The sequence below is a fragment of the Eumetopias jubatus genome, unplaced genomic scaffold (genome assembly GCF_037043125.1).
Source record: "Eumetopias jubatus isolate StellerSeaLion01/CBP00866 unplaced genomic scaffold, mEumJub1_p1.0 scaffold_16, whole genome shotgun sequence".
In the NCBI taxonomy this organism is placed as follows: Eukaryota; Metazoa; Chordata; class Mammalia; order Carnivora; family Otariidae; genus Eumetopias; species Eumetopias jubatus.
In genome coordinates this window covers 7,870,353-7,887,363 of record NW_028274822.1, presented here as the reverse complement: position 1 = coordinate 7,887,363, position 17,011 = coordinate 7,870,353, and the positions used below count along the sequence as shown (strand labels likewise).

The window sequence follows — 17,011 nt, the reverse complement described above, 5'->3', positions numbered from 1 at the left end:
GAGAAGCCAGAGGATTCCTAAAGCTCCATTTTGATCGTTCTCGAGGCAGGAAAACATCCACAAGGAAAAGGCAATCGACTAGTGGGTTCCTTTTCCAACTCTAGTAGGTCTCACAGTAGAAAGATGACAAGGAAATATGAACAAACTCACACCCCACAGCTTATTATAAATGGTAAATGAGTAATGAAAAGTGAGATGAAACAAGGGTTATTTCTTTATTTTTAGAGTTTTCTTAATATCCTGAAAAGAAAAAGAAGGCACTGTGATTTGGCAAAGAAGAAGAAATTTCATATGGCGAATATTCACAGGCAGAGAAATGCAAATGACTAAGTGGTCAACAGGAGGAGGTACGCTGGCTATCTGGATGTGGGAAGGAAGAAAAGGAACAGTTACTATAAAAAAAGAGTGTCCTGGACATCATCACTTAATCCTCACACTAACCCCATTAAACAGATGTTATTAATGACACCCCAGAGATTAAAACAATTTCCCCAAGACTACAATGCTAGGGAGCGAATGAACTATAATCAGACCTTAAATCAGGCTGAATCAGGATCTACAGCCTTTTTTACTATACCATATAACCAATATGATCATCCAAAGGTCCTGCCATATGAACTCATTAATATTAGCTAAATGAAAGAACAAAATCATGATTTCCTAAATTTTATCAAAGTACTTTCTAATAAAAGAGTTTAATCTCCAATAATGAAAAAAACTCCAAATGAATTTAAACAATGATTTTCAACCCATGGCCACGATGCTGATACAACCCTAGGGAGATGAATCTCTGACCTCCTTCACTTCCATTTACAATGGCCAAGTGAATTGCATATTTCTTGAGTGTGATGGAGGACAAATAAGGTTTAGAACGTCTGAATTATTAAAAAAAAAATCAGGAAGGTAGGAGTGCATAATAGTCAACATAACAAACCAGTATGAGTGCTGTAACAGATCCAAACTAAAACTGTCAAGACAATTCTGGCAAAAGCAGAAACCTGTAATCTAATGAGCCAAAAAAAAAAAAAAAAAAGTAAAGACAAATTCCCAGGACGCATGAAGTCTTACACCAAGTCATGAGCAGAGCTGGTGTCAATTCATCTCTACCACCCCACCCCGCCCGTCTTACTTGCAGAGAAGCTCTATGAGCCGGGCTTGCCGGAAAGCATGTGCAGTGTCTCCGGGAGCGACCGTCAAGAGACCGTCCAGCAGGCCACACACGGCTGACAGGAGAGGCGGAGTGACCACACACTGCCTGGGCAGAGGGGCAGGAAGCGATGTGCCATGAGGAAGCTGTGAGGACGCAGATTCATGCTGACCCATTACTGAAAATAAGCATAAAGATTATCACTATTTTATTCACTTTGTACTTATGTACAATATTCACAAGTTCAGATATTCAGAGGAAAGTCCCTGAAAGTGCCAAAGAGATATGGTTGGGGAATTTCCCTAGTACCAGACTCATCTCCACCCTGAGGCCAAGGAAGCAGACATCAAACTCCTCGTGTGTGTGTGTGTGTGTGTGTGTGTGTGTGTGTGTGTGTGTGTGTGTGTGTGTGTGTGTGTGTGTGTCTGCCTGCCTTCGGGGACAGTGTAAGAGGCAAGACAAGAAGGGCAGCGCACGTGTTGTGCCCTCAAGCATTCAGACACCGAGGAACAAACAGACGGTCCACAACTCTTCTTCTAAAGCTCTAGGGGCCAGAAGTGCTTTAGATTCAAAATATTTTAGATTTTAGAAAAACAGCAAGATACATGAACCCTACATTAACTCACACCTTCAATGGGATCTTGGGAAACACCCCACAAGGTAATAAGTATTTCTATAGTGTGACGCATGTACAATCACAGTAAGTAGGATGCAGAAAGGAAGAAAGACTACCTCAAAACAATACTGCTCAGGGTCCGCAGCAACGGTACTCAGGTACAGGCAAGTTTTACACCAAGTGAGTTCTGAGAAAACTTTCAAGGTTTCAGAGATTCTGGATTTTGGAACTGAAGATATGAGACTGTGGACCTTTCCCAGAAAACTCAACAAGGGATTGTTAAAGAAAGGTATCTTTGTTAATCTGCCTCAAGACTTTCCCTCATGACTCTCACTTATTTCTTTTTTAAAAAAACAAATTTTGAATAAATTCAGACTTACAGAAAGTACAAGAGTACAAAGAATTCCCATATACCTTGGCCCAGATCCCTATATATTAATGTTTTACCACATTTTATCTACCTATGTACCTATATTCTTACGAACTGCTTGTAAGTTGCAAATGCCCCTTCGGCCCTAAATTAATTTCCTAAACAAACTTTGTCTTTTATAATCACAGTACAATTAGCAAACCAGGAAATTAATAGTGACACAGTGGTAGCCTCTAATCTATAGACCTTTTCCGAATTTTGCATGTTGTCGCAATAATGTCCTTTATAGCTCGAGTTCTTGTTTGGATCCAATTCAGGATCACACCTTGCATTTAGCTGTCATGTCTCTTTGGGTTCTAAACTGCAAGATTTCCTCAGACTTGCTTTGTCTTTCAGGGCCTTGACATTTTGCAAAGAGCACAGGCCAGTTACTTTGTAGAACGTCTCATGTTTGATGTTTCCTCATGAGTAGATCTTCAGTGCGTCCTACCAGGAAAAGCATGATTCCTATTTGTGCCACTATTGGTAGTGTTAACTTTAGCCCTTTGATCAAGGTGGTACCTACCCGGTTTCTCCACTGTAAAGCTTAATTTTTCCTTTGTAATTAACTAATTCCTTCAGGGGAAGAATTAGTACTATATAACTTTGGACTAGGTAACATCAAGAAAGATCTGACATTTTAAACTAAATAAAGTTTGGAAAATTAAATTTAGATAATTCCACAGAGTTCAATTGATTTTAAGGGAAAGATTTAAATATTCACAAGATATGTATTCCCTGTTTTCAGCATTTTTAGGCCAAATATACAGAAGATCGATAAAAGGGGAGGACACAGAGGTTAAGAAATACAAACTCATCTAATATATTTAAATAAACATTCATATTTTATCTAGAGAAAATTATCCTAGTTATTTATGTTAGTAGTACTCAAATACACTAACATTTTTATTTTTTAATGATTCCTTTCACCTTTGTATATCAAATGTAAGCTTACAGATCACAAGAGATCCTGTTAGGTATTTGTTTTTTTTTTTAAATAAAATAATTTTTCTTTTACAAAAGTTAGAAACTAAAGTTAAAAATGTAAAGTTGGATGTCTAAAGTGGCCCTAATGTACATGTTAAGAGAAAAATTTTTTCACTCTGTCCTAAATCACTCTGGAGCTTATTAATTCCCTGGTTAATTAAGAATTAGCAAAACAGGGCGCCTGGGTGGCTCAGTTGGTTAAGCGACTGCCTTCGGCTCAGGTCATGATCCTGGAGTCCTGGGATGGAGTCCCGCATCGGGCTCCCTGCTCGGCAGGGAGTCTGCTTCTCCCTCTGACCGTCCCCTCTCTCATGTGCTCTCTCTCTCTCATTCTTTCTCTCAAATAAATAAAATCTTAAAAAAAAAAAAAAGATAAGAATTAGCAAAACAACAAATAAAAGAACTAACCAGCTTCACTGGCAAATCCTGCTAGATGTTCTAGCTGAGGGAACTAAAAATCTCATTATCACCAAAAAAAAATTTTTAAAAAAATCGTATTTTATCTTAATACTATTTTAAAGGGATGAGATTCAAGAAGATACCTAACAAGAAAATAATTGCTCTAGTGTTATGGCTCACACACAATATATATTCAATGCTTTGCAGCACTGTTCAGTGGCAGATTCAACAAAAAGGATTAAGAAGCTTTTTTGTCAAATATACATGCTTAAGTGATTGGTAACCAGTAAAACTGTGCATGAATACACATTGTAAGCACAATCCTTGAAAATAAAATAAATCCAAATCAAGAATAATGCAACAAAAAACAAAACAAAACAAAAAAGCCCACACAACTGTATGTCCACACCAAAACCTGTACATGAAAGTCCATAGCAGTATTATTCATAATAGCCAAAAAGTGGAAAAATCCAAATGTCCATCAAATGATGAATGGGTAAATAAAATGTGGTCTATCCATATAGTGGAATATTTTTAGCAATAAAAAGAAATTAAGTACTGAAACATAATACAACATGGATCAACCTTGAAAACATTATGCTAAGTGGACAAAAAAAGTCACAAAAAAACACATACTATATGATTTGCTTTTCTATGAAATTTCCATAACAGGCAAATCTATAAAGAAGGAAAGATGATTAACAACGGCCTAGGACTGGGAAGGATCAAAAGAGATGAGGAGTGATTGCTAATGGCAAGGTTTCTTTTTGGGGTGATGAAAATGAAAATGTTCTAAAATTAACTGCGGTGATGCTTTTGCACAGCTCTGTGAATAGACTCAAAACCAATGAATTCACTTATTAAATGGGTGACTGTATGGTATATAAATTATTCTCAATGAAGTTATTAAAAAAGAGTAATGCAACATACTTTTAGAGATAAATGTTCATGAAATTCATTATCAAATTTCATTTCATCCTGTGTCCTCAACTATTTAAACAATGTGAGTTTGCTCCTTTTATTCTTTAGAGGATCAAATAAGTACTTTCTACAATACTTTTTTATATTGTTAACATATATTACTAAAAAAACCCAAAATGGGACATTGTTTAGGAAGTTAGGGAACGAACACTATAATAAAAATTCAGAGTAAAGTCTTCATTAAGCAATTATTTCTGAAGTTTTAGAAAGCCTTTTCCCTGTGGATGCTTATACTTCAGTGTTTAAAATTCTTCTTTTTTAGGTAGCATATTGCTTACAAGTGATGTATTTAATGCTACTGAATAAAGGCCTGTATATTCTCTAGAACAAACAAAAGCTAAGTTGTAATCTTCCAAACATATAAAGTTTGAAGCATAATAGCAGGGGAAGCAGTCCCTAATACAAAGAATATAATTTATATATTGCCATTAATAAAAATAAACCCCAGGCTACTCATCAAGCATTTTTTTATTTTATTATGTTATGTTAATCACCATACATTACAACATTAGTTTTTGATGTAGTATTCCATGATTCACTGGGTGTTACACGCAAACAATGAATCATCAAGCATTTCTAATAAAATAAAGATGCAACACATTTTGTGGACTTTAAAATGGAAGTATTTCCCTTGAAAAATACTTATGACCAGATTCTCTCCACTTTCAAGTGGACTACTGTGGTAAATTGAAGTGTTTTCCCTAAAGAGGGAGAAAAATGAAGGTAACTAATATCTATTAATTCCCCAGTTCAAACACTAAATATCTACACTTAACTAATAAGAAACCATATGGCAATCAGACAACTACATTCCATTTATTAGTTAAGGGTATTTGTTTTGTTAATTTCTGATATACTTATTCTATCATGTTCCAGTCCACTTCATTTTGTTCTTATCTAGACATTCATTGTGTTTTGTGACTTATTTAATTTTGTTCTTATGTAGACATTTAGTTTCAAAATATCTGGACGGACTTGTCATTTTTTTTTCGAAAGTAGAATGTCTTCCTAAAAGGGTACCTTGAGCCACAAACTGGTCATGTGAGGCTTCAGGGAGAGACACTGCTGAGGGCCCAAGTGGTAGAAATTCAGCACTCCCCGACGAAGGTGCCACCTATCAAGCAGCAAAGAAAATTATTTTATTCTTAACATTCATTCATTAATGTTATCACATGGAAACTGAAACAAAAGCAATATGTACACAAAATAACCTTAACCAAGAAGGTTAATAACAAAACTACACTAGTTAATATGACTGGAAAACATTCCATATCTTGAGAGTTGTAAGTTTTTTGAATGGCACTTTCTACTTCTTCTTACAGGACCTGCTGGAATTTATGTAAATCAGTAACTCAAAGTAGCAAAGTTTTGATTTGAAACCCATTTCGTTTTTAAGGTCTGGATATGGCCTATACCCATTTATTACCCAAATGTTAAAAAGCTAAAACATGCTCCTTCAACTTTTGCATAATTCACCATCCCTGAGATAGTCTGCCCTACTTGATTCATAGTAAGAGGGGTTCTACTTATAAGTTTCAAATGGCACACACAAATTTTAATAGTACCTAAGAAAAAAATCAACAGAAATATTAATAAGATTTTTCTCTACCTTTCCCCATATCACAAAAGAACTGTTTCAGGCAGTATGTTAACACTGTGTTTCAGAATACAGTATTTTTTAAAACATTAAACATAATATAAATTCTGTAGAAGACAAACACAATTTCACCTATAGGTTTATAGATGAGCAGACTGTGTGGCCTCCTAAAATGGAAAAAGTTCAAACTGATGTATCTGGCACCTTCTATGTGAAAAATACCTTATCTGGAGAGGTCAGATCACTCTTTTTCTTACCATCAATTTATTTTCTCTGAAATAGCCTGAACTTCCCAAACCTGGATAAGCTCCATGTCAGCACATGCATGCAGTATGAGCTGTCACTAGAACTTATGAATCAACCCTACCTCAAACTCAGATACCATACAGCTCAGAACTTGTATATTGATTGTGTATTTATCTTAACATATAAAGTAGGACACCTTAGACTTGATATGAGAGAATAAAAGCAAAAACCAAGGTTATTTTTGTTTTCAGTTTCTGTTAGTAAAAAGAATATAAATCTGAAGAAAATGGTTGATGGAATTTATATACAGTTTTTAAAATCCCCCTTTCAACTTAAGACTTTAATCATTTCTCACCACTTCAAGTATGACATTACAATAACAAATAAATAACAGAAAGCTGTAGCCAATAAACGTAAGCCAAGCACATAACATCATCTAAAAAAGTAAGCCTGGATAAATTTCAGTCTAAATAAACACTCATAAATAATCATATATTAAATACATTATTTTATCTAATATTAGATCCAGATAATAGGAAAAAACCTAAAATTTATTTTTCTAAAAATGCTATTTACCTACAACTGGCTCTAAGAAATGTTAAAAAAAAAAAAAAAATCCCTGTCAACAGACATCCAAATGACTTTCACAGTCTGTGAAGACAACCACCACAACTGAGACTGGTATCACAAAGACGATACAGCACCTGCCATAAGCCCCTTTGTTTGTATAATAAAATCCAAGAGGACAATGATGCTAGAATCCTTTACCCTTTCACTGAACACCCCCTTGTGTGTGCCATTTGAAACTTATAAAAAGAACCACTCCTATTGTGAATCAAGTAGGGTAGACTCTCTCGGGGACAGTGAATTATGCAAAAGTTAAAGGAGTATGTTTTAGCCTTTAAACATTTGGGCAATAAAAGGGGACAGGCCTCACTACTGACAAAAACAGAGGTAGCACTCAGTTCAGGAAAAAAAGGTTTCTAAGGGCCCAGGGGATACCTGGCTCATTAGAAGAAAGCAAAATCACAAGGTGTGACCAAAGGTCAGACATAAATAAAAGTTGTGATTTTCCTCAGTATAGTCCAAGGAAGTGATGCGCAGATTTAGAAAATACGATTTTAGAAAGCACCTAACCTAAGAGCTGTATTATAACTTAGCCTGTATGGTTGAGAAAACACAAGGGCTTCTTTATATAGTAACACATTGTGTCTTAAAATTTGATTATGGGTGATTTATAGTTCTACTAACCCATCTATATTTTTTAAATTTGCTATATTAGCACATTACTATTTTAACAAGTAAAGACAAAAAAGTATTACACTGAATAGCTCTGGTTTTATGCTCAAATCCTTGCTTGTGTGAAAATAATCTCCAATGGATATTTGATTATATGTAGTAATATATATATATCAACATGTAAATATATCACTTGTTATCTTGGAATCCAAGTAACAACTAATCCATTTTAAAATTCAAGTATTAGCTTCTGGAAGGTGGAGGAGGTTCACATGAGCCCATAATGCCACAGGTAGAAAAGGCCTAATCTAGCCCAGGTCCTCGTTTCGAGATAAGGACAAGGTCACACTCTAATTAGGATTCTCAGTTGAGGACTACATTCATGACAGATCGGTACACTCAAGCCAGAGGAAGTCCTCAGGCAAACCCCCAGAATGCTGGCCAGCCAAGCTGAGGGTGCTCAGTCACCTCTTCCTCCCACACTAGAGAACACCCATTCTCATTTGCTCTCAGAGTAGCCATAAAGCCCCAAGCGGGAGGCCAGGGCTGTCCTCATAACAGGGAGTCTAATTATTCTATCTGTCATTGCTCTATCCATTAAAATGACTTCAGTACGAAATCACAATCTGGACATTTTCCTCCTCCTGTCTGCCACTGACACATCCTGAGATTTTCAATTGACATTCCCTTGATAAGACAAACGAAACTGAGTTTTCCTTGAACTGAAGTATACATACTTCTAGCCTTCTCGCCTTACTGGTACGGTAAGAGGCAGTAAAAGCCTGTTAGTACAGATAAATTCTGCTACTTAAAGCCACTGTCCTAAAACAGAATCAAATTTTGCTTGTAAAAACTTAAAAAGATAATAACCTTCTCTTCAATGTATTTATAAACAGATCTGATGGCTAAAGAAGCTTTCTAAATCATGCCTCATTGTACAATAGGCAGTTACAATTTTAAAAGAGTCCCTTTGAAGTAGCAGAAAATAGCAGTCATTTACCATATCAACGTAGAATTTGGGTTTTAAAAAAAAGACAGACAATTTCTGTCATACAAACAAAATGCATCTATGTTCAAAACTATTTTCTTTGTATTCTGCACTATAGAAATGGAAGTGTTCACTGGATACTTCAAAGTTTTTTAAAGTTAATTTAGGACTTGACTATTTTGTCAAGTAATTTTCTAATATTTTCTATATCCTCTTTCATCAAAAGTAGAATGGCTCCCAAGTAAGTTATTTGGTTTTTAAAAAATTAAAAGAGAACAAAGGAAGAAAATGAGGATCTGTGAGATGAAAAAGACAGGGTACAAATCAACTAACATTTTTAAAACATGGCAAAATACAAAGTATGAAAGTTTCTAAGGAACTCCAGGTTTCATGTGCTCAGTACTATAGATGATACCTGTCTCTATGCCCAAGAGGAGAAAAGCTCTGGCATGCTTCCCAATTTGTAATCATTAATTCTCACCAAATTATAACAAGAACTTTAAATCACTTCAACTATATAGATCCATGATTCAAATGGATTGTGTACAACACCAAAAAAAAAAACGAAGCTCAGAGAAATACCACTGAAGGAATGAGCGTAAGATGATATAAGATTCTTGCCTAACTATAAGATCACTCACTCACATGCAGAGACTTAACCCTAGGATATAACCACGACCCCTATGCCCTACTGTATATAATTTAAGAGAACAAGTTTCCTAGAGCTTGCCGTCCTATTCCGTTCTCCGTTAGCTTTGTGACCCTACGCCAAATACTTGAATTCTCGAAGACACCGCTTCTTCACTTGTGAAAGGGTACCACTCTCAAATGGTGTAGATTTAACATCTTAACCCATCTGTGGCACTCCAGCAAACAGCAAACTAGAGGTTATTGTCACCTGAGCTCTAAAGGCCCAAAGTTGACTCTCCACATATATCAAAACTAACTATATAAAATAACCAGTTCAACCAAAATTAAGGAAATATATTTTAGTGCAAATATAAAATAAGACCCAAACCTATTTTACTTATTTCAGTTACAGTTACCTGCTTAATAAAGTTGCTAAAATCGATCTCAAAACGTTTTTGCCAGTTTCTTTAAATGTTTGCCCTCAACAGTAATGGCTATACCTCTATAGTAACTTAGTCTGGATAACTTCAAACACACCAAAGTGAATACAGAATACAGAAAAAAAAACACAAAATAAATATTATTTGCTCTAACAATTTTTAAAAGAATATTTATAAAATAGTACACACTATGTACACAGAATGGAATGAATATTCTATTTTCACTAGCCATTATATTCATTCTAATGTCACATAGAAAAAAAAATCATAGTAGAATAAACTGATATGGAGGTATTACTAACCATCAATATCTAAGTCTTATTAAAAGAATCAATATTAGAAGTGCCTGGGTGGCTCAGTCAATTGAATGTCTTGACTCTTTGATTTTTGGCTCAGGTCATGATCTCATGGGTCAAGCCTGGCGTGAGGCTCTGCACTCAGCAGGGAATCTGCTTCTCTCTCTTACCCCTCTGCCTCTGCTCCTCCCCCTGGTTATGCATGCGTGCTCTCTCTCTCTATAAAATAAATAAATATATCTTTTAAAAAGAATCAATATTAAATTTTTATTCAAAAAAAAAAACAGACACAAAACAAACTTATTTTCATTGTATTACAGCCCTGTGGCCTATATTACCAACACTTAGTAACTAGAATCTTACTTATATTTTCTTTCTAACTAAAACATACAGGTTCTTAGATCCTGGGTAATCCACAGGTGGTTGAAATTTATTTAAACAAAGTATATCATTCTCTTTCTCTCCCCCATCATGCAAACTGTTGTCTCCCCACATTTTCCTGGGGTCATCGCACTGGAGGCACGTACCTACTCTATCACTAATTCTTACGTCAAAATGATTTTTCTTCTAAAACGCCACTTCAATTCATCCCTGCTTTAACCGTCCTTGGTCTACTTTTCATTCTATAAAACAACTCATAACTATCATCACACAAATGCCAATACATATTTTTTCTATAATGTCAACTGTAATGTTTCGTGCATTTACTCGGCTGAAGTATCTTTGTGTCTGTATCTTTAGAGCTATTATATCTCACCTCTTCAAACCCAAAAACAGATTTAGCGCTCTTAGCTAAGCCCTATCTGGTAACTAAACTTTAGCCTTTGTTCCACGCTCCAAACAAACCAGGCATTCTCTGAGTATCTAATGCTTTTAGTACCACACAACCAGGCATGTAATTATTTTCACATTGTGCTTCATGTTCCCGACTAGACTTTCAACTCCCGTCAGAGGGTACTGAATCCTAAGACATATCTGAATACCTTTTCGGCTCCCTGCAAATGTGTGCATACATCTCAGAAAGATTAATCCTTTAAAGCTCATTTCAATTGACACTTCTTATACAAAATCACTTTCTGTTTCATCATGCCCTCTAATGTAACCTCACTGTACCCTGACTATAACATCTACTATGTCACCTATCACATCTGGCTTTGTTGTGGAGGAGTAGAACATCACGGCCAACAACCTGGGCTCTAGAGCCAAACATAGTTCTGGATTCAAATAACGCTCTTATCAGTTACCAGCACTGGAACCTTGAACGAGACACTTACTCATTGCATGCCTTAATCTCTTCTTTTGTAAAACAGCAATAGTTAAGAATCCCGTGAGTAATTTCTCTTTAAATGTTTAAATAAACTTAAACTAAAATAAAATCAGTTTTATTTAAACTGGTGCTCCCAAAGTTCCAAAGAATCACGTTTTTCACAAAGAAAAGCTCAAAAGGAAAGAAACCACACCTCCTTGATTTTGACAATTGATAAAACAGATTAAAAAATACAGACATAATCCTGCTCAACAGGCAGTAAAACACACACACACACACACACACACACACACACACACATTTTGGTTAGAAAACTGTTGCTGCATACCGGTGTATACTAGGCGTAAGTACCCATCTAGTGTGGATATTTCTAAGCAGTAGAAATGAGATTTCAGGGGAAAACCAACCAATGCCTGACTCCTCCTACCTGGGAGAAGGAGACACTGAGCTGCATACAATTCATCTCTGAAAAGACAGTTACTTAGAAGGGCAAGGCACCAACATGAAAATGACACTCTTTACCCTCTCTGTAATTTATGAACATACATGTCTCAATCCCTACAGTCTGCCAAACAACTGAACTAATATATTCATTAGATAACACCATGAAAGTCCTTAATGTGGCATTAACTGCACAGAATGGAAAATGACCCAGTGACAGCACAATAGATGATATGACCCAAATCAAAAGACAGTGCTTTCCTTAGAAAGACAAAATGGAAAAACAAACCAATAAAAAAAATTGCATCTTTTCTCATATCTGGGAAATACACAAAATAATGATATAAATTACCAGATATACTTATTTGCAAAATTTAAATCCACTGAACTGATACCTCAATTTCTAACTTATACTTAAGAAATTATTAGCTGGTCTACGGGGCGCCTGGGTGGCTCAGTCGTTAAGCGTCTGCCTTCAGCTCAGGTCACGATCTCAGGGTCCTGGGATCGAGCCCTGCCATCGGGCTCCCTGCTCCGCGGGAAGCCTGCTTCTCCCTCTCCCACTCCCCCTGCTTGTGTTCCCTCTCTTGCTGTCTCTCTCCATCAAATAAATAAAATCTTAAAAAAAAAAAAAAAAAGAAATTATTAGCTGGTCTAGGTATGACAGCTTAAGTCTAAAGTAATACTAGTATATGGGCACCTGGGTGGCTCAGTTGGTTAAGTGTCTGACTCTTGATTCCAGCTCAGGTCATGATCCCAGGGTTGTGGGATGGAGCCCCATTCGTCAGGCTCCATGCTCAGTGCAGAGTCTGCTGAGGTTTCTCCCTCGCTCTCTGCCCTTCCCTCCCAAGCACTCCCCACAAAAATAAATAAGTCTTTAAATATAAATAAATAAATAAATAAATAAATAAATACTGGTATAATGAATAAATTCTCCAAATTTTTTATTCCTGTTGGAACAAAAACATACAGTATCTCTGGCATGGCAAGAAAAACATGACAGTTAGCAAAATTTGGGGTAATGAGACTACTTCTGTGAATAAAAGTCACCAATCTGGTGAGTAAGTCACCAATGCCAAAGCTCTTCTATTTGGAATCCAAAAGAAGAAAAGGAAGAGTTGACTGACAGATAATCTTTTGAGAAACTACACAAAATTAATCTCACATAGAACTATAAGAATTCTTTAAAAAAAAAAAAGATTTCATTGGTATATATTTCTAAAAGAATATGTAATACCCAAACACAAGTTAAAAGAGTCTTATGCTAATAAAGGTGCTTCTATTTTAATAATGATTACAATAAATAATGTATTTCTAAAATTTTCCTCAGAAAATCTAGTATCTTGATTTATAAGATTTATTATTAAAATATCTATTACTATATAAAGATTTATTATTAAAATATCTATTACTATATATTATATACATATTATTATTATTCTCTTATAAAATAGAGAAATGCAAAAGTACTTAAGTATTCTTGAATAGGGTAAATACAACTTGGTATCTACAAAATAGCTCAGATAACTCAAAGGTAATTAGAGCAACTGCTACTTACTGAGTACCTACTATAAGCAAAGAACTGAAGAATGTACAAATTTCAAGGTTAGTCTACAGACAGCCCTTTTAATAAACAGGGAAGCCTAAGAATTACTTTTAAGCACATATTAATGCTGCCCTTCTGTGAATTAAATAATACAGCTCTTTTTTGCATTTAATCATATTATTTCTCTTGTTGAGATGAAGATACATACTATTTCTAGCATGGAAAGGAAAGCATGACATCTAGTGGAACTAGGGTAATTACTCTACTTTTCCAAATAAAGGTTCAATGCAGCACTAACCACAAACTCTTCTGAGTCTAGGGATAAAAAATAACTCCTAAAACTGCAGCAAAAAGTACCAGTGCTGAGAAACTACAGGAAGTGAATCTTATTATTGCCTTATAAGTATTTATTATTCTCATATTATTTTTGCTCCTGTAGCAGGAGTGCCAAGCCTTTGCCTTCCTGATAGGGTCTACAACACAGTAACTGTTCCAAAAACACTTTAGATTCAATGTAATGTTTCCCACTTGAGAGGAAATAATTTCGTATGCTTGTAAAACAAGTGAAACCTAATATCAGTCACATTTAGAAATACTAAGTGTGTCTCAAACTTTTTAGAACAAAGCAACTTATGAATGAAAAGAAAAAGGAAGGCAGGCAGGCATAAATTTCTGGTATTTCAGATAATCAAAACAAGCTTCTATCTGACACAAATATTTAGAAAAGTGCTTAAAATCTCCACTACCAAACTGGAATCATTTGAATGGGTCCACTTTCTCCAAACTGCTTTGCCCTTAAGCAAAACTGCACGGTATTCAAGCATTATTATCAGATGGGATCTATTCTATTACTACTGATAAACATTTTTAAACTTTTATGCTTCTGGTTCTATCAAATAACATATTAAAAAGGTTGTAAATTCATCTAAAACAACATTCAGTGTAGCTATATGAGTACATCAGACCCTAGTTCTACACAGACAGCAGTTCAAAAAAATCACAGCTATCAGGCGCCTGGCTGGCTCAGTCAGTAGTGTAGCATGGGACTCTTGATCTCAGGGTTGTGGGTTTGAGCCCCATGCTGGCCACAGAGATTACTTAAAAAATAAATAAATAAATAAATTTTTAAAAACATAAACAAGTAAATCACAGCTATTTTAATCATAACCTTATACTTTGTATACTGTCTTATCGTCCATTATGTAAATTCAAATCTTTTCAGAGACTCAAAATAAAGCACTTATGCATTCTTTGAAAGTACCATTGTTTCCAAGGTGGAGAGAGAACCTGAATCTTGATCTTGATTGGACATCCTAGATGGAGCGCTCCAAAACTTGAATGGGTCATCTACACCTGTGACAAGAGGAAAACTGTCAACATGAATACAGTCTCCTGGGTACTGGAACATTTAACAGAAAGAATACTTGTTATAGGAAACCAATCAAGAACTTTTTACAGAAAACCAACCTAGAACTAAGGAAAAATTTTGCTTAATTTTTATTATTCTTAATTAATTTATGTATAAAGCTTGTTTCACAAAAATTTTAATGACAATTAGTGGAGTTTGCTTAGCTAAATCTAATACAATTTATCATGACCACCCGCTCCCAAACTTTAATGTGCCTAAGAAACATAAAGGGCTTGTTAAAGCAATTTCCTGGGTCCTATTCCCAGAGATTCCGCCAAATCAGGGTGGGAGCCATAATCCTGCATTTAACAAGTTCACAAAAGATTTCAATGATGTTGGTTCAAGGGCCATGCTTTGAGTAACACTGATCCAGAGAAATCCAAACAATGAAATGGGTCACTTTCCTAATAAGGGCATTTATTTAAATTTTCAGAAATTTCTGGGGCACCTGGATGGCTCAGTTGGTTAAGCATCTGACTCTGATTTCAGCTCAGGTCATGATCCCAGGGTTAGGAAATGAAGCCCCACATCAGGCTCCATACTGTGCGTGGAGCTTGCTTAAGCTTCTCTCTCCCACTCCCGCTACCCTCCCTCCACCCCAACTCTCGCTCTCGCTTCCTCTTCAAAAAAAAAAAAAAAGTTCAAAACCTTCATCAAATGTCATTTTCCTCTTATTTCCTCCAAGAATTGAGCAGAAAAGTGAATTAGAAATTCACACTTAAGTCTGGGAGTAAAGGAACTATGTCTGCAATTCACTCTTAGAATAGCTCAGAGAAGAAAAAAATATATATATGTATACAGGCATATAAATAAATAAATTTTATTTATACACACATACATATACATACACATGGCATAGGGGAAAAAATGCAGTAAAATGTTAACGTTTGAGAATGTTCTTGCACTCCTGAATCTTTTCTGTAAGTGTGAAATTATGTCAAGATTTTCTTTCTTTTTTTTTTTTTAAAGATTTATTTATTTGACAGAGAGAGACACAGCGAGAGAGGGAACACAAGCAGGGGCAGTGAGAGAGGGAGAAGCAGGCTTCCCGCGGAGCAGGGAGCCCGATGTGGCGCTCGATCCCAGGACCCTGGGACCATGACCTGAGCCGAAGGCAGACGCTTAACGACTGAGCCACCCAGGCGCCCCATGTAAAGATTTTCCAAAAATTACTATTAAAAATTAATTTTAAAATAAAACTTATTTTTTAAATCATTACTTATTATTATGAGTAAAAGTATTTATATGTGCTAAGATCATAGGAAATCCAAAAGAATTTCTAAATAGAAATAAAAAGGTTTCAGCAAGTTGTTTTGATAAATTAGTACCATACCACTAATTTGATAAATTAGTACCAGTACCATACCAGCTTTTTGATATATTAGCACAACAAATTAGAAAATTTAGTAGGAAAAGGTCTCATTCTTGATTGCCTAGGAAGAACCTTCCAAAAAGTTTAAAACAGCTAATAGAGAAAAAAGAACTGTAAAACTTTACTGAAGGGCATGGAATAACTTATAAAACATTAATAAGATGTCAAAATGGTTTCCATGAAGAATTTATAACATAGAAAAATGTTTAGGCAATGTTTAGTTGACGGAGGGAACAAAAATGTACATAGATATGAACACAATCTTGTAAAACAAACAAAAGCTATAGAGAGAAAAGCCTGAAGAAAATCCACCCTGACATTAACAAAGGTCATGTCTGCGTAGTGGGGCCCAAAGATAAATGTTTTCCTGTGTACCTTCATTAGTTTTCAAATATTTTGTAACAAACACATAGGTTTTCAACAGTTTATAAAAAGTTAGATTTCATAAAAATAAAAATATAATGTACTTACCATTTAAATCGCTGCCTTCTGAAGTTCCATCAAGAGCAGAAAAATTCAAATCAAATGTATACCGTCCCAGGTAACAGTGTTTTACCATCTGATTCAAATGTTCATAAAAATGGCAGTGAGATAAAAGAGCCTGAAGGGCAGGTTTTCCTGTGAGCGAGAGGCCAGAATCCTCATCGTGGACACAGGGTCCCTGTAGGAAATGAGGGAGAGAAAAAGAAAGAGACACTGATTTGTATCATAATTTCTTCAGAAAGACCTGCTGTCTGCCCCACGTTCCCCTCAACGAATCAAATGGGTCCCAGGTGCTACCGTGATCCTTCCACCTGCCTCTTTCCCTACGTACTCGAAGCAGCCTGACTTAGGGCAAATATTTCATAGTCCTCTAAGTTTTTGCTGCCTAAAAATCCCCTGAAGGCAGAAGGCTGATCCGTTCTATCTCTTGAGGGATAAACGTTAGTTTACAATGCTTCTATAAAATGGTACAGTTTTAACCAAGCAATTACATACTTGAGCCACAAATACAATAAAAGC

General features: G+C 35.6%; 1 protein-coding gene across 1 annotated transcript in view; it reads right to left on the bottom strand.

Moving 5' to 3' along the window:
* Window positions 1–17,011, bottom strand: part of RTTN (rotatin) — a 160,544-nt gene that overhangs the window by 37,930 nt on the left and 105,603 nt on the right. Inside the window, exons 33-36 of the mRNA XM_028103002.2 lie at window positions 16,481–16,670; window positions 14,491–14,582; window positions 5,560–5,653; window positions 1,130–1,325 (exon numbers count right to left, since the gene is read on the bottom strand). Coding sequence (XP_027958803.1) covers window positions 1,130–1,325; window positions 5,560–5,653; window positions 14,491–14,582; window positions 16,481–16,670 — 572 coding nt within the window. The remainder of the gene's footprint in view (window positions 1–1,129; window positions 1,326–5,559; window positions 5,654–14,490; window positions 14,583–16,480; window positions 16,671–17,011) is intronic.